Source organism: Rattus norvegicus, chromosome 6, assembly GCF_021556685.1.
Source record: "Rattus norvegicus strain SHRSP/BbbUtx chromosome 6, alternate assembly SHRSP_T2T, whole genome shotgun sequence".
Taxonomy (NCBI): domain Eukaryota; kingdom Metazoa; phylum Chordata; class Mammalia; order Rodentia; family Muridae; genus Rattus; species Rattus norvegicus.
The window spans coordinates 12982275-13005000 of NC_141539.1; the positions used below are offsets into that span (position 1 = coordinate 12982275).

Sequence of the window (22726 nt, forward strand, 5' to 3'; positions counted from 1 at the left end):
CAGGGTAGGTAGGCTAAAGGACAGTGAGGACAGGGGCAGGACCAAGCTGCCTCAAGCATGTTAAATGACGACCTGCCATCGAGGGCCACACAGAATGCGTAGACTTAGAGCAGGAGCCATTGTACGTTCTGGAGTGCTATAGAAATGTATCATTGCCACACAGTCAGACAATCTAGTTAGCTTAAACCAGCAGCATCTAGATTGCCTAGAAACAGCCAAGTAATTGTGAAATCACTTGTCTTAGCTGTTTACCAACATTTCAGTCAGCCCACTGCCAGCTGTCCCCTCACTTGATCGAAAGCTCCGTGTCTCTAACAGTAGCGCCTACTTTGAGTGACATGGACGTGGTCTGTATATTTAGCTCTGGCCCACTGTGTGATCCCACACTCCTCCAACGGGATTGCCATTGTGAATTGTTTTCTAAGCTCTGAGTGGCTCGCTCACGGTGTTCTGTTCTGCAGCTTCAGTTTGGATGGACAGTTAGTGGAATTAGGCAGATGGGATGTAGACGCTGCACACAAGCCTTTCTCACAGTGACCTGTGAGGGCCTAACCAGGGTAAAGGGAGAGCCCGCAAACAATAGACTACGGGGATGCAATGTAGCAGCTTAGAGGAAGTTAGGTGGAGAGAACCAGGGACAGGCGCGAGAGGCTGGTGGACCCTTTGGAAACTGGCCATAGAGGACTTCAATTCCCTGCACCTACTGAGCAGGTTACAGGCACCTGCAACTTGCAATCCTAGCTCCAAGGGATCCGATGCCCTCTTTCACCAGAGGCACCTGTACTTATGTGCACATACCCTCCATCAGATACAGAGAGAGAGAGAGAGAGAGAGAGAGAGAGAGAGAGAGAGAGAGAGAGAGAAGAATAAAATACATGTTGGGAGTCAAACAAGACCACATATGAAGATTGGGGACAAGGGGGTAGTAGGATCTGGAACTCTCTACAGTGTGCCTGGAGAAGCCTTTAAAGTAGGAAGCTCTGACCTCCAAAGTAGGCTCAGCAGAGCTGCCTCCCGTGTCCTTCAGAGAGAAAAGCACTAGGGCTATGTTGTAGCAGAAGCAGCATAGGCTGGTGACCTTAATTCATGGCGTCTTTGTCCTTACACTCTCCTTTACCCTGCTCTAAAGCCCCGCTTTCTTTCTTTTCTAATGTTTTCCCATAAAACCTCGCTACTTTTATGGCTGCTTATGGCTGAAGGGCACCCCAGATGCTTTCTCCAAGTTGGTACTCTGATGAATTCTATCCAGGGCTGAGGTGGAGGGGAGGGGACACAGGGCCTGCTGGAAGAGGCCCCAACTTCATTATCCCAGGAGTCAGTGCATCAGTGAAGCTCCAACTCCGTTCCCTGCCATGTTTCCAAGTTTTCCCTGCTGGGCAGTGTGTTGAGATGACGTCCAGAGCTGCTCTTCAGCCTTTGGCCCTAAGCACAGGGCAGCCTGGCACTAAACCATATGTGCCTTAAACCATAGACTCCACTCAAGCCGGCACCAAACCCTTTGAAGGGTTAAAGAGCCCAGAAGTAGAGAGTCCAGGAAATCCTGTGATATGGATTCAGGTTGGGAGTGTTACACTGATCACCATCTTGGTTTTCCAGAATGTTCATCAGACCTTGTGTTCCCATTCAGCATCCAGAAAACACGACTATTCATCTGTGTACTCAACAAGCGTCTGTTGGATGTCCGCTGTGTGTACGGCCTTAAATCCCGGGGCACAGGAATGGACACAGAGAGAGTTCCCACTGTAACATCCTTGTTATGGGAGATAGGCAATCGGTGTGAGCGTTGGATGGTGACATGTGCTACAAGAAGAAAACCACAGGGGTGGCTTTGAGCATATTTACTTAACACGCACGAAAGCCCTGGGTTCAAACTCCAGACCACTTCTGACGTGTCAGACACTGCATCCATTTGACACACTTACATACATGCAGGAAAAACACCCACACACAATTAAAAAATAAACAAACAATGACAACAGCTTTGCTGTTTACAGAGGCAGGGAAGGCTGGACCAGGTGGAGGGCTAAAGACTGGAGAGTAGCTCTGTACGTCATCTCAATACACCGCCCAGCAGGGAAAACTTGGAAACATGGCAGGGAAACAGAGTTGAAGCCACAGATGCACTGACTCCTGGGATACGAACTTGAGCTCCGCCATTTTGATACGGTCTTAGACAGGAAAGTGGTAAAGGCAGGTATTCAGAGGGTCAGGACACAGCTCAATGGCAGAGCATCTGCCCACGAAGACGGAGCCCTGAGAGGCTGGAAAGATTTCCCAGCACGAGGAGGGATTGTCACATGTATATTTCAAGAATCCATTCATTAATAGCAGACACATGCTGGCCTCAGGAGTCCCCTGAATTGATTCAGTTGCACTGTAAGCACATCCTTCCTGCTGCAAGTCCATTTGGAAACAAAGAGCACACGTGTACAGGAGAAATGTAAGAAATACAAGCACAGTGCTGAGTAAAATATACAACTACCAGGACCCAGGACCCCAGGCTAGACCACCAAGGCCCAGAACCCCATGTTAGACCACCAAGACCCAGGACTCAATACTAGATTACTAGGGCCCAGGACTCAATACTAGACCACCAGGGTCCAGGACCTCAGGCTAGGCCACCAGGATTCAGGACCCCAGGCTAGACCACTAGGAACCAGGACTTCATGCTAGCCACCAGCACCCAGGACTCCATACTAGACTCTTCAGAAGAGCCTTTTGTTGTAACACAGCTGTCTCCGTACCTGTGTGACAGTGCTGGGTGTCTCCTCTCCCAGGGAGCCTCTGCATGTTGGCCTCAGCCCTGAGCAAATTGTTTGCCCAAAGAAAACAAGAGCTTAATTGACGTTTAGTTGGGCATTTTCAATCTACAGTCTCTGCGCTCCATTCTTGGCCTTTATCTTTGAGATTCTGGACCTGTTCTGCCCCTGTCAGCACAAATGGTCAGCATCAGAAGGTGTTTGCACAGCGTGAAGCAGCTGCACCCTCATCTCCATCCTGTGGCCATGGGTACAATGTGTACCATTATCTGCAAACAAGGAAACTGAAAAAAAAGATAGGTTGTGGGGGGTGGAGAGACAGCTCAGCTGTCAGAACTTGCTGTCCTTGCGGGGGACCCAGGTTTGCTTCCCTCACCCCTGTGGCAGCTCACGACCATCTGTAACTCCAGCTCTAGCATCCAGTGGCCTCTTTCGGCCCCTGCAAGTACCAGGCATGCACATGGCACACATGCACATAAGCAGGCAAAACATTAATGCTCATAAAATAAAGGACCTTCTGGGATCAAGGAGCCAGCTCATAACAGAGCTAAGCGTCTAACCTGGGTGCTGCCGATACCATGCCTGGCCCGCCCCACCCCCACAGAGTCGGTACTCTCTGAATGACAATTTTAGAGGCATGAAGCTACTTATCAATGATTCAGGGAGGGAAAGACAAGAACCGGTGTCCTGCCTCTTCTGATAGTGCCTTCCTGTTTGCTGCAGAGAAAGCTTTGCCTGTCCCCAGCCCTTTCAGATCTCAGGGTAGCCACTATGGTCCCTGCAGTCTCAGCTCTAGCTGAGGTCGGCGGACCTTGTATGTGGAACTCCGGTCTATGTTCAGGGCGCTGCCTCTCCTCCACCTCTCCTCGCTTTTACATATGCACACGGCACCAGGGTTGCCGCTCTGCAGAGCAGTAGCCACATGGGCCTCCCTCACCCTCCTGTTTATTTGAATTCTGCTTGTGATTACTTCAGCCTCACAGCCTTGCTCTCTTCTCACCCTTCTCACAAAGTTTTGACATTATTAAAAATAATAAGTCATAGCCGGGCACTGTGGTGCACGCCTTTAATCCTAGCACTCGGGAGGCAGAGGCAGTGAGTTTGAGGCCAGTCAAGTCTACAGAGTGAGTTTCAGACCAGACAGGGTTACAGGGTTAAGACTCAGTCTCAAGAACCATACAAATAAACAAGCTAGAACCAAGAATGGGCTGGCGGGAGTGGGTAACTATCTAGCCTGGAGTCTGAAGTTGATCCCCAGGCCCCACATTGTGGAAGAGAATTCCCAAAAGTTACCCTGATCTCCGTTCATTACACACACACACACACACACACACACACACACACACACACACACACACACACGTGCCCACAGACACCTACGTATAAGGAAATAAAAGGCAATAACCTTTTTTTAAACCAAAAGCCTGTGTGTGTGTGTGTGTGTGTGTGTGCGCGCGTGTGTGTACATATATATGAAAGAAAGGACAGAATATTGCCTATTTCCACCACTACAACAATTCTAGAGATTGACCTCTTGATAAAACATTGGGTTATTGCTTTTCCTGTGTGTCTTTTAAGCATCCTTTTTAGTAGATACATAGTATTCCTTAAAGAGGATGTAGCCAGTTTGTCAGGAGTGTGTGTATCTCTCCAGAAGGCCTGGCTCACCGCCCCTCCCAGGAGGACCCTAGTGAGGAGAGTGAGTAATTGGGTAGTCTGGGGGTGGGAAAAGGGTGGGTTATGTTTGGTACATGGTATATGTTAGCTCCAGGGGGGCCATTTAGAAGGCTGGAAAATTACAGAGTGCTCATACCCAGCCCACATCTGCCAACAAAGGTCACCTACAACAAATCCTGGAAAATTATCGCCTTTGTGGTCAGAGCTTCTCAGACAGAAGAAAAGGACACAGGACCCGTGTGTCTGAATAAGATCGCTGGGACGATGGTACAGCTATCCTCAGGCCTGGGGGGTGGGGAGGGGTGGCCCGAGGAGAAAGGTTTTCCCTGCCTCTCTCCTGCACACCATCTTGGCTGTTCAGAGCTCAGTGGCTGAGGTGCCAGGAGGCAAGTTCCTCCAGGTTGTTACCTCAGCGAGAGAGGGTGACCCAGGTCAAGATGATACGGAGGGTGCTGAGGGGACCATTTCTTTGGTGTAACTCTGCCCCGAGACACCTCTGGCACCACACACACACACACACACACACACACACACATATAGACAAACATACACAAAAGAGGTGAAAATAGGGGTGCATTTCTAGAATGTTGCTGGCCTGGGGTTTCAGCACATTTGGGGATCCCTGCTCCTGTGTTGGTGAACTGGCTCCTTGGAAGGGCCTCCGCTCTCCTCCTGCCAATCACAGGAATTGCTATGACAACTGAAGCCAGGTTGCTGATGCTTCACTTTGAAAATACCCTTCTCCAGATCTCAGAATCAGACACAGTCGGGGTAGAAGATGTCCCACCCCATGCCCAGCTCCCAGAGGACCAGACCACCACAGCTACAGGGTCTCATGTCCATGGTCCAACCTCTGTTTAACAAAGACCCAACAGAACACATGCCTGGGGGCCACACCCTGTCACCTTCTGAGGTGCCCAGCTCAGAGCTGAAGTCTCCAGCAGTTCAGCAGAGCCTCCCTCACTTTCAGATCTGTGCTCTGAGATCCCCGGGTGATGTCGTCAGAGATCCCCAAGGCGACATTACCAGAGACCTAAAAGGAGGCTCAGGCACAGTGAGGTCCCTGAGGGAGTTCTGACCCCACTCTACCAACGCCTCACATAGTCACCTGAGCCTCAGACCGTACATCCAAAAACAGGGCGACAGCGTGGCCTGACTAGGCACATGTGAGGAATAAAACGTGTTAAAATCTAAATCCATGAAGGTCACTCAAGCTTCAGTGAGAAGAATGTCACAGGCTAATGACTCGGGCTTTTAAAAAGTCTAGCTGTCACCTGCTCTTGTGCTGATAGTGGTGGTCGGTGGCGGCCGTGGGGATAGGGTCGACATCTAGTGCCCTAGCAGCTGTATAGGGCCTCTCGCGTACACAGATGCTCAAGGATTGGAGAGATGTCTCAGCAGTTAGCAGCAGGAGACCCACGTTTACTTCCCAGTACCCATGCGGTGTCTAACAACCATCTACCACTTGTGTTCAGGAGGATCTGATGCTCTCTTCCCGCCTCTGGGGGCACTACACACACATAGTGCACAGACATATACACAGGCAAAACACCCATACACGTAAGATAAAAATAATTAGTTTTTTTAAAACTCCTACCTCAATTTATTCCTTTAAAAATATTACAGCCACACGCCAACCTGTGAATGGACTGAGTGGGTGTATTTTGTTGTCTTTTTGGGGAGCGAGTTCTGGTGGTCCAAGCGGACCCTGAACTAGCCAAGGAGGATCTTGACCTTCCGCTCTTTCTCCTCTAGCTCTCCAGTGCTGGCATGGTAGGCCTGTGCTACCATACCTGGTTTATGGAGTGCTGGGCAAACTCCCTAAGCCGCATACATTCCCTTCCTTATTTGGAAGTGAAAGCGCTTTTCCACTAGCTGGTGTGGAAGCCTGGACACTTTTGCAGCCTGTACTTCGTGGCTCCAACAGGCACTGGCAACAGGCACTGGCCGTGCTGGAAGGCAGCGGCAGCCTGGGTACCCTCTCTTGGCATTGGTCCTCTCCCTCATGCCATCCGCGCTGGACTTGTACGGTCAGCATGTGCTGGTGCTTGCAACCCCATCCATATCTGTCATCTCAGCCCCTAGGAGATGGAGGCAGGAACAAGGGTTCAAGGCCAGTCTGCAATACATGCGACACTGTCAGAACAAAAGAACTGAAGGTGGTAGCTTTCAGTTTATGGAGATATAAGTAGATTCGTTTGCTAGGTTTTATTGCATTTTCCTGTGTGGTTGTGTATGTGTGCACACACAGATGTACTACATACAGCCCGTGTGTGAAGGTCAGAGAACAACTTTCAGGAGTTCCTGCTCTCTTCTATTGTGTGGACACTGGGAACTGAACTCAGGTCATCAGACTTGGCAGCAAGCTCCTTTACCCTCTGAGCCATCTTGTTTGCCCTGTGTATTGTTTTAGATGGAGTTTCATTCTGTAGTCCAAACGGGCCTCAAATTTAAAGTGATCCTCCTGTCTCGGCCTCTTGGGTGTCGGGATTACAGGCATATGTTGTGATACCTTGCTAATTTTTAAACATCTTTATTGTACAAGTTTCTTTAAAAAATTTTTTAATATTTTGCATGTTTGGCTGGGGGTAGAGACTTAAAAGACAGCACTTGCACGGAAGTCAAAAGGTGACTTGCTTGAGGTTGGTTCTCTCCTTCCACTTTGTGGTTCCCGGGGGTTAAATTCTGGTCATCAGGTTTGACAGCAAGCACCTGGGCCTACTAAGCCATTGGCTTTAGACTAATTATTTTTACATGTATTTAGTGTGTGTGTGTGTGTGTGTGTGTATTGTGTATGTGTTATTGTGTGTGTCTCTGTTTGTGTGTGTCTTTGTGTGTGTGTATGTATGTGTGTGTGTCTGTGTGTGTGCATGTGTGTGTGTCTCTCTCTCTCTCTGTGTATGTGGGTGTCTGTGTATCTGTGTGTGTGTATCTGTGTGTGTGTATATCTCTCTGTGTGTGTGTGTGTGTGTGTGTGTGTGTGTGTGTGTGTGTGTGTGTGTGTGCTTGCTATAAAGGGCACATGGGGACCAGGGGACACTCTCAGAAGTCAGTTCTCTCTTCCCACCATATAGGTTCTGGGGACTCAGATTTGGAGGCAACTGCTTTTTCTGCTGTGTCATCTTGCCACCACCTAGACTCATTTTTTGCCAAAGCAAAAATGTTGTTGTCCTGTTTACTGAGTACCTTCTGAGTCCTGATTTATAATGGACCAGAAAGACACTAAAACTGGAGTTGCTTGCAATGGCATTTGTCCTTGGGCTGAGCAGCTACCATCAACCTCCAGGAGGGTGATGGTCCAGTGATGTCAACCGAGAAGAGCCAGAGGCAGATGACCCACCTCACAGGGGAGGCTTTCTTTGGGTATGAACACCCCCTGCAGTCAGTGGGATAAACAAAAGGAGCCTCCTGACTAAGGAGGCTTTGCATCCTGGACTCCCTGCTGCCTCTACTGTTGCTGGAAACAGTGGCCAGGGTTGTGCTCCTGCAGCCAGCCATGTGGAGCTGGTTTGGCTCTGTGACATCGTGGGCAGGCATCTCGCCAGAACACACGAACCTCACTGAGGGTCATGGATTTGGCTTCTCTGTAAGCCTCCTGTGTCTCTCTGTGTCGTCCTGTTGTTGACCCTCTGTATGTCTCTAGGCCCTCATTGCTTCCTTTAACGGGGTCACATGAGGGTCTCTTTGCTGCCTGTACCTCAAAGGAGCTATCTACCAATACAGCCACATTCAGAGTACTGGGACCCGGACAAAAGATGTGGGCACAGTCATGCCTGACGTGGGCCTCAGAAGCCTGTGAGCACATCCTGGCTGTCCATCATCAGCTCCTGTAGACTTGAGGAAAAGAATTAGGCAGAAGGATGATGAAGGGAGCTCAGAAATGATGATGATGATGGTGATGGTGGTGGTGGTGGTGGTGGTGGTGGTGGCGATGATGGTGATGATGATGATGATGATGATGATGATGATGATGGTAAAGGTGAGAAGTTCAAGTCTGAAACCCAGCACTGCAGTAATCCTTCCAAGCTGCTCTGCCATGGTCCTGGGCAACAGGAAGTCCAGGATTCTGTAGTAATAATTTTTGGAATTTTGGTTTATTTTAAAAACACAAAAATATTATAAGAATACATTTCAACCCAGATGAAGGGGCTGCTTTGCAGCTCCTATGACTTGCCTCATGCTCTGACAGACATGTTTTGCCAGCTGCAGATAGTGTGATGTTTCTGCAATTGTGTGATGTTTGGAATTCTGGGAACTTTTCAGATGGTTGGTGTATGTGGTGGTTTGAGTATGTTGGCCCATGGGAAGTGGTGTGGTCTTGTTGGAGGAAGTGTGTCACTGTGGGCTTTCAGGTCTCCTAGTGCTCAGGCTCCACGCAGTGTGAAAGAGACTCTCCTCCTGGCTGCTTGCAGAAGACAGTCTCCTCCTAGGTACCTTCAGTTCAAGATGTAGAACTCTCAGCTCCTTCTAGAGCACCATGCCTGCCTGGATGCTGCCACGCTTCCCACCATGATAACAATGGAGTGAACCTCTGAACCTGTAAGCCAGCCCCAATTAAAGAGTTTATAAGAGTTACTTTGGTCATGGTGTCTGTTCACACAGTAATGAAAACCTCACTAAGACAGTGTATAAATGCTAGGATCCCAAGAGGTGGAGTTGGTGGTTGTTGGTAGTTCTGGGGGTTGTTTAGTGGCTGTTGGTAGTTCTGGGGGTTGTTTGGTGGCTGTTGGTAGTTCTGGGGGTTGGTTGGTAGTTGGTCATAGTTCTGGGGGTGTTGGTTGGTGGCAGTTGGTAGTTCTGGGGGTTGGTTGGTGGCTGTTGGTAGTTCTGGGGGTTGGTTGGAGGCTGTTGGTAGTTCTGGGGGTTGGTTGGTGGCAGTTGGTAGTTCTGGGGGTTGGTTGGTGGTTGTTGATAGTTCTGGGGGTTGGTTGGAGGCTGTTGGTAGTTCTGGGGGTTGGTTGGTGGTTGGTGGTAGTTCTGGGGGTTGGTTGGTGGCTGTTGGTAGTTCTGGGGGTTGGTTGGTGGCTGTTGGTAGTTCTGGGGGTTGGTTGGAGGCTGTTGGTAGTTCTGGGGGTTGGTTGGAGGCTGTTGGTAGTTCTGGGGGTTGGTTGGAGGCTGTTGGTAGTTCTGGGGGTTGGTTGGAGCTGTTGGTAGTTCTGGGGATTGGTTGGTGGTTGGTGGTAGTTCTGGGGGTTATTTGGTGGTTGGTGGTAATTCTGGGGGTTGGTTGGTGGTTGGTGGTAGTTCTGGGGGTTGGTTGGAGGCTGTTGGTAGTTCTGGGGGTTGGTTGGTGGCTGTTGGTAGTTCTGGGGGTTGGTTGGTGGCTGTTGGTAGTTCTGGGGGTTGGTTGGTGGCTGTTGGTAGTTCTGGGGGTTGGTTGGTGGCTGTTGGTAGTTCTGGGGGTTGGTTGGTGGTTGTTGGTAGTTCTGGAGGTTGGTTGGTGGCTGTTGGTAGTTCTGGGGGTTGGTTGGTGGTTGGTGGTAGTTCTGGAGGTTGGTTGGTGGCTGTTGGTAGTTCTGGGGTTTGGTTGGAGGCTGTTGGTAGTTCTGGAGGTTAGTTGGTGGCTGTTGGTAGTTCTGGGGATTGGTTGGTGGTTGGTGGTAGTTCTGGGGGTTGGTTGGTGGCTGTTGGTAGTTCTGGGGTTTGGTTGGAGGCTGTTGGTAGTTCTGGAGGTTAGTTGGTGGCTGTTGGTAGTTCTGGGGATTGGTTGGTGGTTGGTGGTAGTTCTGGGGGTTGGTTGGTGGTTGGTGGTAGTTCTGGGGGTTGGTTGGTGGCTGTTGGTAGTTCTGGGGGTTGGTTGCAGTGTGTTAGTAGTCATGCTCAAAGAAGAAACAAAAGAAAAGAAACTAGATTCAGTTCTCTCTCTCTCTCTCTCTCTCTCTCTCTCTCTCTCTCTCTCTCTTTTTCTCCTATCTAGTGTGATAGGAAGAAAAACCAGGGGGGAGAAAAGGTAGGAAAAAGAAGAATCCACAAATTAGCCAAGATCAGGGACTACCATGGGGCATGAAAGTTAAGGATAAAAATGGATATTTTGATCTCAAATGCTGTAGAGAAAACAGTAGGGGATGAAGGAATGAGTGTTTCCCCCAAAAAACAGCAGCAAAAAAATAAAATAAAATAAATTTTGAAGCCTGCTACTGCTGAGATACCCCACTCTGCTCCCAGAGTGAATTTCTATTTTTTATTTTTCTTTCTTTTTTTCCCCTTCATATATACTGTTTTTTTTAAAAGAAGGTTGGAAGAATGGCTGAATGGTTGGGAGAATTGCAGGTTGAAATGAAGGGGCCTGAGAAACAAACAAACAAAAGAAACAAACAAACAAAAAACCAAAATGGCTGAAATGAGAAACAAAGGGAGGCCACTATCCTCTCTTTTCTGAAAGGATTGCAGAGTTGTCAGTGCAACTGGAGAAGTTGTGGGTGAAGGAGAAGCTCTTGGGGAGCAAGGAGCATTAGAAAAGAGAGAACAAAAAAAGCTTAGTCCCAGTGACTGAGCAAGACAGCAGGCGTTTCCTGCAGGTTTCCCAGGAGTCATACAGTATATGCCTGCCTGCTAATACTATACAGCAAGGTTATGACGAGATAGGATGGCGTCCTGTAGAAATGATAGTTCGAAAGCATTTTTAAAAGGTCACAATCTCATATGGGATGCACTTGCTTTATGTGAAACAAATTCTAAATAACTGGGCAACTCAAAACAGAATTATTCTCCAAGACTGGAAGGGATTGTAACAGCTGTACTAAAAGCTGGTCCACAGTTGCAGTGGTTAACATGGTGGAGGGAGGAAATTGAATATTGAACAGTGAAACAGAGTGAGGGGAATGAATATAGTAAAAGACCCAGTTGCTGAGTGAAGGACGGTGCTCTGATATACAAGAACAAATTCAATTTGATGGCGTCACTGTAGAACAATGTTGTTTAACAGCTTTCAGAGTTTCGGACAAAGACAAGGAGCTCAGGAGAAACTCTGCTTCATTTACAAAGATTATACAAGGCTCTGGAAAAGGCTTCAACAGACTTTTTACAAAGAGTAGTCTCAGCTGTGAACAAAGCCATATCTGACTCTGACACAAGACAGGTGTTGATAGAGAACTTGGTGTTAGAAAATACAAATACCAAAGTAATTAGATTATTTTTTTTTTTGGTTCTTTTTTTCGGAGCTGGGGACCGAACCTAGGGCCTTGCGCTTCCTAGGCAAGCACTCTACCACTGAGCTAAATCCCCAACCCCAAGTAATTAGATTATTAAGGGGGGCAGCACCTGTGGATGAATGAATAAGGGATATAGTTGATGTTGGTTCTAACATGTATCATGCTAACACCTAGAGGTCCCCAATATCAAAATGTCTGGTACCTCAATTGCAGGAAATACGGTCATTTGCTAAGAGTTATGACAAAGCCACTAAAGGTGTCAGATCTCAAAGTGCCCTGTGCTTTCACTGTGGGAAATTTGGTCATTTGCAACAAAATTATGAACAAAACATCTTTAAGGGTAATGTTTTTTCCTAATTATAAACCAGAAAGGAGGCCTCAGCTTCCAGGGGTGTATAGGCAATGTGGCAAGGGCTGCCAATGGACCAATGAGTGTAGGTTCAAGGGAGATATTCAAGATCATTTCTTACCATCAGACAGCCTTCAGGGCCTGACTCAGCCCTCCCACATGCACAGCAAAAATTACTAGCCATTTCGCCCAAGTAGCATGCAGACTGGACAAGCTTCACTCACTTAGAGATTTAACGCATACTTCTGCAGGTATGCAGCTCTAGACTTGGCCACAGAAAAACATCTTACTCTACCCCCCCCCCCCCCGCAAATCAATGTTGTAAAAATAGCTATTGGAGTTTATGGTCCTCTGCAATCATCAGGACTGTCGGGATGGTCTTGGGAAGGAGTGGACTGACTTCCTGAGGATTCATTGTGCATTCAGGAATTACAGATGAAGATCTCAGAGGAGAAATTAAAATTATGGCCTACATAAGAAGAAAGATGCAATTTAACACAGGTGATGGAATTGCTTAGCTGCCGCTTCCCTACATCAAAGGAAAAGCTGTTTCAGTGGAAAGAAGAAGAGGTCTCCCAAAAACCCACTAACCCGAAACATGTTCATCTTATTGCAAACGTCTCTGTTATAATTTCCTGGTACACGCAGCACAATTAACGGCTTGAAGCAGGAAGGTGGAAATGTAGCGACAATTTTGGAATTTTGGGTTCTTAAAAAAAAATGGAAATATTATAAGAATGTGCTTTTATTTTAATCCCAAATGTAGGATGTGGGCTGACAGTCGGAAGGAGATGACTATGATTTGCCTCATGCTATAGCAGAGGTGTGGTTTTGTAGCTACAGATAGTTTCTGCAATTGTGTTGGAATTCTGGGAACTTTTTAGAATATACATTGCTAAAGCCCCCAAGAGGCAGGGTTGGTGGTTGGTGGTCATTCAGGGAGCTTGGTTGTGGTTTGATAATAGTTGTGCTCAAAGAAGAAACGAAAAAAAAATTAGATTTGGGGATTCTCTCTCTCTCTCTCTCTCTCTCTCTCTCTCTCTCTCTCTTGATAGGGGTGAGATGGGGAAGGATAAAGGATGGGGAAAAAGAGCCCACAAAGTAGCAAGTTCAGCCACAGGGCTCCTTAAAGGATGAAAACACCATAGGAACCAATGCTTCAGGAACTGAGAAAGGAATTTTGCAGACACTTAAATGTGGGTCATGGACAGCAGTCTTCTTCCTCTGGTTTTGCAGAAGACAGAAATGGCTTCAAAACGGGTGTCTCTATGATCCCTACTAGCCATAGAGAAGTCATTTCTGTGGTCTACACTCTATTTTCTAATATATTTTCTACCTATCTGCATTAGTTTTATGTGATAAAATACCCTAACAATAGCAACTTTGAGAAAGGGCTTGTTTTGGCCTACAATCCCAGGTTACAATTCATCGTAGGAGAGTTAAGGCAAAAACTTGAAGGAGCTGGAGAGAGAAACCAGTGCCTAAATGCTTATTTGTGCTTAACCCCTCTCAACAGCCCAGGGTCCTGGATCTAGGGAATAAAGTCTCCAACAGTGGGATGTGCATCCCCACATGAATTAAAACAGTCAAGACACAGGCATGCCCTCAGGTCAACCTAGTTGGTCCATCCCTCATTGAGACTCTTTTTCCAGAAATCTACATTGTGTCAAGCTGTCAGTCAAAATTAACCCTTCACACCATACGGCCATAGAGATGGCGTTTGCAGTGGCTGGAGAGGTGGCTCAGCAGTTAGAAGTGGGTACTGCTCTTGCAGAGGACTTGAGTTCGGTTCCCAGCGCCTGCCTTAAGCTCTAGGAGATCTGATGCCCACTCCTGGTCTCCAGGCACCTGCACTTGTACACATACCACACAGAGGCACACAAACATGTAATCTATGAATAATGAAAATGAATGTCTTCTAAAGAGATGTCATTTGGAATTCTCACCAGAGGGACTCTTTGACTATCATTAAGCTCCTGGAAAGTCAAAGTTGGGAGCTAGTGTTCCTCTCATCCCAGCCAGACACTAGGCCCCTTGGCACGGCAGCCTCACCTCATGGCCATCTCTTTATAACATTGTAAACACTACTAATAGTTGAGTGCATAGTTGAGTCCAAAAAAAAATGGCACCCTTGCCTGTTGTATCTTGGGCAAGCTAGAGGCCTGCCCCGTGTGACCTGGCCCTCCCTACTTTTCCTTATGCAGGAACCCAAGCTCAATAATAAACCAATAAATCGTATTGTCTACTCTCCACTAAATTCTCTGCTAGGTACATAGGCTGTTTGTGTGTCCCTCCCAACCTGTCTCTATCTGATGGACAAGGAAACGGAAATGTAGCATGTGGCTTGCCGAAGGTCCCAGTGAGGTGTGGTAACTGGGTGGACCCAAGTCCATGACTGCAGGCCTGTGGATTGGTCGTCGCATCCCAAAACATGTGTGGCTTGCTCTGTCTCTCTGAGGCAAAGTGGCACCCCTGGTGTACGGATGCCCTCAGATCCCCAGTAAGTGCTCCAGACCTCCCCTCCACCCTTCTCTCATGCCCAGAGCAGGCCACTTCTCAGCTGCCAATCCTCAGAGAGCTGAGGTTTCCCTCTTAACTTTGGTTGTTTGGCTTTATTTTAGCTGTTGGTTTCATTTGGATAATTCTGATTTGGTTTTCTATCATGTAACAGAGGATGGCTTTGAACTTCCAGTTCCCAAGAACTGGGGCCACACCATGTCAGCTTGTTTCTCTGTCTTTAACCTCCTACATCCTTTAGAATCCAAGTTTGTTCTCTCCTGTTGTGGCCTTAGGTTGGTCCCTTTAGCTCCTCTGACTATTGCCCTGTCTGGGTCTCCTCTTTTCAATGCATACGTATGTCCATACACATGTGCGTGCACACACATAAGCACACTTGCACACACACAAATGCACACACGCACACAGCTCACACAAGCATGTGTACATTCATATTCGCACATGCATGCACATACATACACTCACACATGCACACTTACATACACACTTATAAACACACACACACACACACACACACACGTGCGTGCGGGCGCGCACTGATGGCTATTCTTGCAATTCCCTTTTAAAATCGAATGAAATTCTGGAAGATAAAAATGTCACCAACCATGTTCATCACCTGCACTGCTGTTGAAATCTCCTGGATTTTCTTCTCCTTCTGTAAAGTCATTGGTGGATTTGGTTCTCTCTTACTCCAACCAACGAGGGACAGGCCTTCCCATCTTAGGTATCTGTGTCACTTGGGAGTATGTCAGAGATTCATGGGTGATCTCTTTGGCCCCCTTTCTCCCTCTGAGGTCTCCTGCCTCAGTGCCTCTGTGCAAGCTGCTGGTGGCCCCATCCAGATGCTGCTGTCTCCTGAGACCTTTGACCCACCCCACTCACCACCGAGCCTGCCTTCTCTTCCCTTCCCTTGGCACCCCACTCCCTCCGCCTGCTGTTTATTCTATTCTTTGGCACTCAGTTCCATCACACCGTAACATACCGTGTATTGTTTGCGGTTTGCCCTCCATCTTCCACACTTGGCCATAAGTGCCATGGAGCAGTGAACCATTTGGCTCACTGATGACTCTCAAGGTCCTGGCACAGTGCCTGGCAAACTCTAGGCCCTCAGGAAGTGTTTAATAAATGGGCACCAGTTCCTCATGTGCTCCTAGGAGGCCTTACCTACAGCATCCCTGAATCTCAGTGCCCTCTCTGCTGACTGGGCATCTACTCAGACCCAAAAACGCCTCCTCTAAGAAGCCCTCCCCCCTTCTCCCAGAGCTTCCTGGCTTCACGTAGCATCTCCTTTGCAGTCATTTCCATAGGTAACGCCTTCACTGTCACTGTAGTACTGGGTCCCCTCTACTAGAGATGAAGATATAGCTTAGTGGTAGAGCACTTGCCTAGCACATGCAAGATGGTAAGTTCAATCCCCAACACTGCAAAAGGACAAAAGCAAGAACCCCCACTTTTGCCCAGAAATGTGAAATATTTATAAAATCATACAGAAGAAACTTAAAATGAAAATCATATCTTCAGCACTCAGAGATATGCTCCCCATAGGAAGAGTGCTTCTGCGCACACAGCTGCACATACGCCGAAGAAAGTAGACACTGGCATGCACATTCTCCTACAAACATAGTGAACGGCAGCCAATGGGTGCTCCCTTGGGACAGTGAGGACAGAGCTGTTTGGTGATGGGCGAAGACAACTCCTCAAAGCCAGAAGCTAGCCTGGGGCTCACAGAAGGGCTCTGCTGCCTTGTGACTGGACAGAATTTCTACCAATGACCATAAAGGAGAGAGCTAAGAACAAACCCCACAACCCAGTCCTAACATAGACCACAAGATGAGCGTCCACCAGACCAAGCAACCAAGCGAGTGAGAGTGCTCTGTGGTTCCCGTCTGCCTTCTAAGAGTGATCGAGGCTTGCTCCACTCTGTGGCAACAACATTCAATCCAGAGCAAAGCCTGCTTGCTGCCTTCAGTCTTCCCCCATCCTCAAAGTCAAGCCCAGATCACAGAATCAGCCCTTGAAAGGTGCCTCCTCACAGATGCGCCCCCATGGTGTGCAGGGAGCTCACAGTGTGCCTGCAAAGCCAATTTGTTCAGCAGGTGCTTTCCTGGTGTCTTCGGTGGTTTGCCAATGTTACTGATCACAGTCGTCCTCCTTCCCTACCTTCATGTATCAAAAACACCGTACATATAGAAGCAGTTTCAGCCCAAAGACCAAGAAAGGCTTTAGAAACTCGTTAAAGGAATGCAACTCCATCCAACATGGAGGCCGTGATCCTGGAACAACATCTGCTGGTGACTGACAGAGTCAGTTCCAGGAAGAATGTCAAAACTATTCCCTCGGGGTGGGAAGAAGCCTGGAAAATTGTGTATCCTCAGTAGCCCGACAGAATGGAAAAACACAAAGGGCTAAATAAGACTTCAGGACAATCAACCACAGAGCAGCCACAGACACCATGACACTTCAGGACTAGCCTGAAGAGAAGAAGGTACTGTTTGGAGGGCCAGTGAGATGGCTCAGAGGATAAAGGCATTGCTGCCAAATCTTAGGATCTGAGTTCAATCCCCAGGACCCACACATTAGAAGGAGAGAATTCACTCATACAATTTGTCTTCTGACCTCTGCACCCAGGCCTAAGTATGCTATACCCCACCCAATAAATAAATTGAAAAATAATGTAATAAAAAATTCAAAATGTGCCACATGCTGATGGGTCCATTCACAAGGCAAAGAGTGCAGGAAACGCATCACTGATGGTCAGGGAAAACAGTCAGAGCTCAGACAGATAGAACAGAGGTGACACTGTCAGGCTGTGCTTCCAGAAAACCCACGAGGTGAGGTAGTGTGCAGGAGGCACAGTGTTCCAAGGGGTACCTCTGCTCACTAGGACAGGGAAAGGCTGCTCAGTGAAGGAGGAGGAACAAGATTTTGGAGGGCCCTGTCCAGTGCATTATTCTGTGACCTTCACCAAGGTCGCTGAGAGCTCCAAGTCTTGGCCCCTGTCTATTCAATGTCCTGTTGCTATGACGAGACACCATGATCACAGCAACTCTCACAAAGAAAACATTTCATTGGGGCTGGCTTACAGTTCAGAGATTCAGTCCATTATCAAAATGGTGGGAACCATGATGGCATGCAGGCAGACATGGTGCTGTAGTTTTTACATTTCAGCAGATAGCAGGAAGAGAGAGTGACACTAGGCCAGGCTTGAATATTGAAACATCAAAGACTACCCTGAGGGACACACTTCCTTCAATGAAGCCACACCTACTCTGACAAAGCCACACCTCCAAATAGCACCATTTCCCTACTGACCAAGGATTCAAATCTATGAGCCTATGGGGGCCATTCCTATTCAAACCACCACAGCCCCCATGTCTTCCACACAGAAGACAGCAAGCCAAGGTAGCATCCTGACCACAGCAAACCACTGCATGATGCAATCAGGTATGTGCTCTGAAACAAGATCACAGCTTCAACCTTTTACCTGGGGGATGGGGCAGGGTAGAGTTCAAGAAGACAGTGGAAAGACTTTGGGTGTCATAAACTATGCCCTGTGTTCTGTGTTTCTTCTTTCATATGCATTCCTTTCCCAAGCCTGTGTAATGACGCTGGATTGCACCTCCAAAAGCACTAATGGGGTGCTAGGCCTGGGGTTCCAAAGGTTTCATTCACTCCAAGGTTCCACCTACTTCCTGTACAACGACTGGTCATTGGCTCTCCTGCTACAGCCACTGAGAGCAGAATTCAAACTTAGAACCAGCCCCGTCTAGGTCCTCAGCTCAGCCACAACAGTTCCACCCCTGCTGACCCCTGCCAGGCTCTAAGCTGACACACTGTGAGGTGTTATGGTAGTTCTTTGATGGACCTGTCTGCCAGCCTCTGGATGGGGCATGTCAGCAGGTTGGCAGGGCAGACAGGGATTCCTTGTGAACCCTCCTGGGTATTTCTCTGGATGCTGCTTTAAAGCCGTGAGTCTGTTCCTGTGACTTCTTGTCTTCTTGTCTACTATGAACAGCCAACAGGCCACCGTCTGTGGGAGTTGCTGACAGATGTAGAACACCATAGTCAAAAAAAGATCAAGGCTGTATATCTCTGTAGGTCACTGAGGCATCCCGGCAGCTAGCTTTTAGGGGCTCTGTCCTCTTTCTCCCTAAGCACTGAAAGAATAAAGATTTTAAACTAGCTCCCACTGACCCTGCTGTGAGGACAAGTGCACCTCACAGCAAAGAATAACATAACAGGTTTTGGGGATGTAGCCTGGCTATAGCCACCACAAACCATCTGGCCTCGATAAGGCCTGACTGAACAGTCCTGAGAAAAACAAGAACTAGGGTCAGCTTGCCCCAAAAGCAGGGTGGCCTAGAGTTGAACTGAGCCCAAGTTAGAGCGCGTGTGCCAATGTGAACAAACCAATGAAATTGCTTTGTGTGACTGTTGCCAACTGCCTATGTAATTTTTCCCTATAAATCCCTTCCCCTAATTGGGCTCGGGGTCGAATCCTCTGTCTCCTGTGTGAGATACGTGTCGTCCCCAGAATTCTGGTTCCTCAAATACACCTCTTGTTTATTACATCAAGACCGGTTTCTCGTGAGTTCTTCGGGGGTTGCTTCATCTCGAGATTTGAGTGGGGTCTTCCCTACCCCAGTGGTCTTTCAGCACCATGCCTCTCCAGCCTAGGCACAGAATCCCTCAAGGCAGCCCAAACCTACACAAGGTGTCTCCTCGTATGGAAAGACCTGGCTGAATGGAGTTGAACCTTCCACGACTTCTTTCTCTTCTAGAACCATTGTGTTTAGAGGGGCTGCTTTCTCCCATCCCTTCTCTGTTTATCTGAGGGGAAGCTGGAGTCTTTCTGGTCATCCCTGGAGCACCATCAGAGTATTCTAAAATGGGAAGATCAAGGAGCAGGGCTTAGCAGACAGTAGGACAACTTTGCAGTCAGCTGCTCCTAACTCTGGGCTCTTACTAGCCACACTTCTGCCTCAGCCAAGAACTTGCCTGGTTTTAGGTTCTGTCTCTGCCCCAAGTCTTGGGACTGAGGCTGGGGTTCTGCTCTCTTGGTGGGGGTGCAGGAGGGGTGGTGATCTCATCCTTGAAGGGGATTAGTCATCAGAGAGACAGGGACAGAGCTGGGGGGTAGGGGGGGAAGAATAGAGCCTGACTCTATGTAAATGAGTCATCTTCCCTGCTGCTCCACAGGGCCTGCATTTGACAGCGGCTCCCCAGGAGAGGTTGTGAAGCGGGAGCTACCCGGAGGCAGGAGTAGTTAACCGGCTTTTAATAACTCATTTTGTTGAATGATTTCTGGTGAGGAGAGAAGAGTTTAATCCCAGAGACAGGCACAAAGTGGGGGTGGAGAACAGCCCCAGCAGGAAATCTATGCCAGGGCACAGAGCTCCAGGGAACTGCTTTTTGCTCACAGTTTACTAAAACCTTTCTCAGGTTGAAAAGTGCTGGCCTAGCTAGAGGCTGGGCTGCAGCGCAGAGGTAAGGAGCCACTTCGCATGTGTACATGTACAAGGCCTCAGATTACATCTTGGTCACCAAGGAAGAGAAAACACAGGCCTGCACATCAGTCCCACTTCCCAGCCCTCAGGCTCCTGACATTAAACAAAGAAAGTCATCTCCCAGGTCCCAAGGCAAGCAAGTCGACCTAGGATGATGGGAAGCAGTGCTTTTGTCCTGTGACTGGCTGGCTCCTGCCTCTATATCCAGTCACCAAACACTGGAGTGAGACAGACACGCACCCCTGTATCCACAAGGAGAGGCCTAAGCCAGACACTCCTGCTTTCAAATTGGCCCAAGCACAAGCAGCAACTAAGATGGACCAGAAGGCCTCAGTCTCAGCTTTCCTACCAACATCTCTCATCTATCTACCTATTATCTATCATATATCATCTATCTACCTGTGTATCCTATATCATCTATCTACCTGTGTATCCTATATCATCTATCTACCTGTGTATCCTATATCATCTATCTACCTGTGTATCCTATATCATCTATCTACCTGTGTATCCTTTATCATCTATCTACGTATCATCTATTCTGTATCATCTATCTACGTATCATGTATCCATGTATCTACCTATCATCTGTCCATTTACCTACCTGTTATCTATCTTATCTCTCTTTTGGGATTGACCACGCTGGTACTTACCTCTCCATGGACCTCCCACCCAGCAGAGAGGTCAAAGCTGGAGGGGAGCCCAGAGGTGAAGCTGAGACTCACTGAAGGGAAAGACAGGTCCATGATGAAGCCAGACTGAGTTTGTTTCCAGTGCCCAGATTCCTAGGTGATGTTTTAAAGTGCACTTTCCTCACACGTCTGCCCTGAAGTACATTAGCTATGACATAGGGCCCACGTCTGGCCCAAGGTGTTTCCCACAAGACCATTCTACCACTCCCTAGCCCCCGTGGAAACTACATTCTCCTTCTGTGCTCATAACCACAGTGAAAGATTGTGGAAAGGGAAAAGCAGAGGATACAGAGAAGTGTTTTGTCCATGTGACCTCACTCGTAGAGGGAGCACAATGCCCGTCCCCACAGCTCCTGCCCTCAGCAGTCCATGAAAGGTGCCCACGTCTTGGGAATGGAGACTTCCTGACTTTCTCTGAGACATCTAGAGTTTTTCATTCCTAGAAAGCAGAACCGCATATCATTTTTCATGCAAGTTGTGAGGTGAATAGAAGCTTCTCCCAGCATTCTCCTTTTCTTTTCCCCACAGATTCACAAATTCCAACAGCCGCTGTATGCAGGCACCCGAAGGCTGACCAGTTCATGCACCCCAGACCCTGTGTACAACTCCTAGGCCTTTCTCAGTCCCGGAGTCTGGCTACGATGCTCTTGAAATTCCAGTCTTCAAAACTGAGCACGATCACTCCCTCCACCCACTGGGCTTTCCCTGTCACCCCCCCGCTCGCCCGGGGGCGGGGGACTTCCTTCAGGAGGCGCTGCTGTGGATGCACCTGGAGGCTGGGACTGTCTGTAGCGTGTCCAGGTGATGCCGCTGTGTCTCTAGAGCTAAGCACCGCTGCACTGGGCACAGCCTCCTTGTCTTCCAAACTCTCGCATGTACCACTCTCTTCCCTTGCCTTAGCCCAAGTTCTTCCAGCTACGAACGTTATTGCATGTTACTAACTTCAGCATCCTCATCCGTTGGATGGATCCCTCTTATGAGTCTCACAAACGGGTATGATGGTAATCCCCACCACAGTTCATCCGATCAAAAGCACCACACCATTCAGCGTGGTTACTCCCAACTGTGTATGTCATCACACATACACTCTGTCATTGCTTGTAAGACGCATGACAATTTGAGACATGTTAAAATGTAGAAGGCAGGGAAAGCCGTGAGCTAAAAATCAAGGAGACCTGTTATGGCGAGAATTAAATGGATGGCTAAGTGTGTAGCGCTTGGCATAGTGCCTGGAGTCGTGTGGGCTCAGCTGAGGCCTGGGGTCCTTTGCCTTCCTGGGGTGCAGCCTCTGTGGGCTCTTCTGTCAGTAACCTTTCCTAGCCCTCCTTGGCTCTCTCAAACTCGTCAGGCTTATCAGGATAGGTGGTTGTCCACCCAGGAGAGTGACACAGCAGGCTGACAGGTTGCTGCGTGAAATGCCAGGTCTGCAGCTTGTGCCTGGGAAGTCTCTGATCCTGTCTTTCTCAACTGACAAGACTTCATCCACGGAGCACTGCCTAGAACCTCTTTCCTCTCTCCTTTTCCTTCATTTTTATTTCATGGTGTTGGTGTTCTGCCTGCATGTGTCTGTATCTGTGTGTATTGTGTATCTAACTCTAGATCCCTGGGAACTGGAGTTTCAGACAGCTGTGAGTGGCATGTGTTCTTTTGGGACTATGACCCAGGTCCTCTGGAAGAGCAGCCGCGCTCTTGCCCACTGAACCGTCTCTCCGGCCCCCACCCCTCTTTCCTTCTCTTACAGAGTCAGGCTGCATTCCATCCACAGTGCAGCCTCTCACTTCACAGCTCGCCCCACATCTGCTTCTCTTCTACTTCCAGACAAAGAGCCTGAGCCGAGCCCATCCTCACATCAGCCTTGGAATTCTTGAGTATTGAATTAAATTTGAATTTAGCCAAGCCAATTTAATTGCATGCCTGTAATTCCAGTACTTGTAATCCCGGCCCTCAAACGGGAACTGCAGAAAGTTTGAGGCAAGCCTAGGTCACAGAGCAAGACCGCCTCAAAGTGTCAAATGGGACGGTGCCGTTAGACTTCCTAGGGAAGTGTCGCCCAAACAGGTGGGACCAGCAAATC

The 22726-nt window shown here is 48.4% G+C and overlaps 1 protein-coding gene across 3 annotated transcripts in view; it reads left to right on the forward strand.

Moving 5' to 3' along the window:
* The window catches only part of Kcnk12 (potassium two pore domain channel subfamily K member 12), a 53754-nt gene that overhangs the window by 17315 nt on the left and 13713 nt on the right, over positions 1-22726 (forward strand). The window contains exons 2-3 of one of the 3 annotated variants that reach the window (XM_087554555.1): positions 21181-21453; positions 22394-22607. The exons of 1 other annotated variant lie outside the window; for it this stretch is intronic. In XM_087554555.1, the coding sequence (XP_087410681.1) occupies positions 21181-21453; positions 22394-22527 (407 nt within the window). In that variant the 3' untranslated portion in view covers positions 22528-22607. Of the gene's footprint in view, positions 1-21180; positions 21454-22393; positions 22608-22726 lie in introns of those variants that run through there. One more of the 3 variants, XM_087554552.1, reaches the window with a different exon arrangement.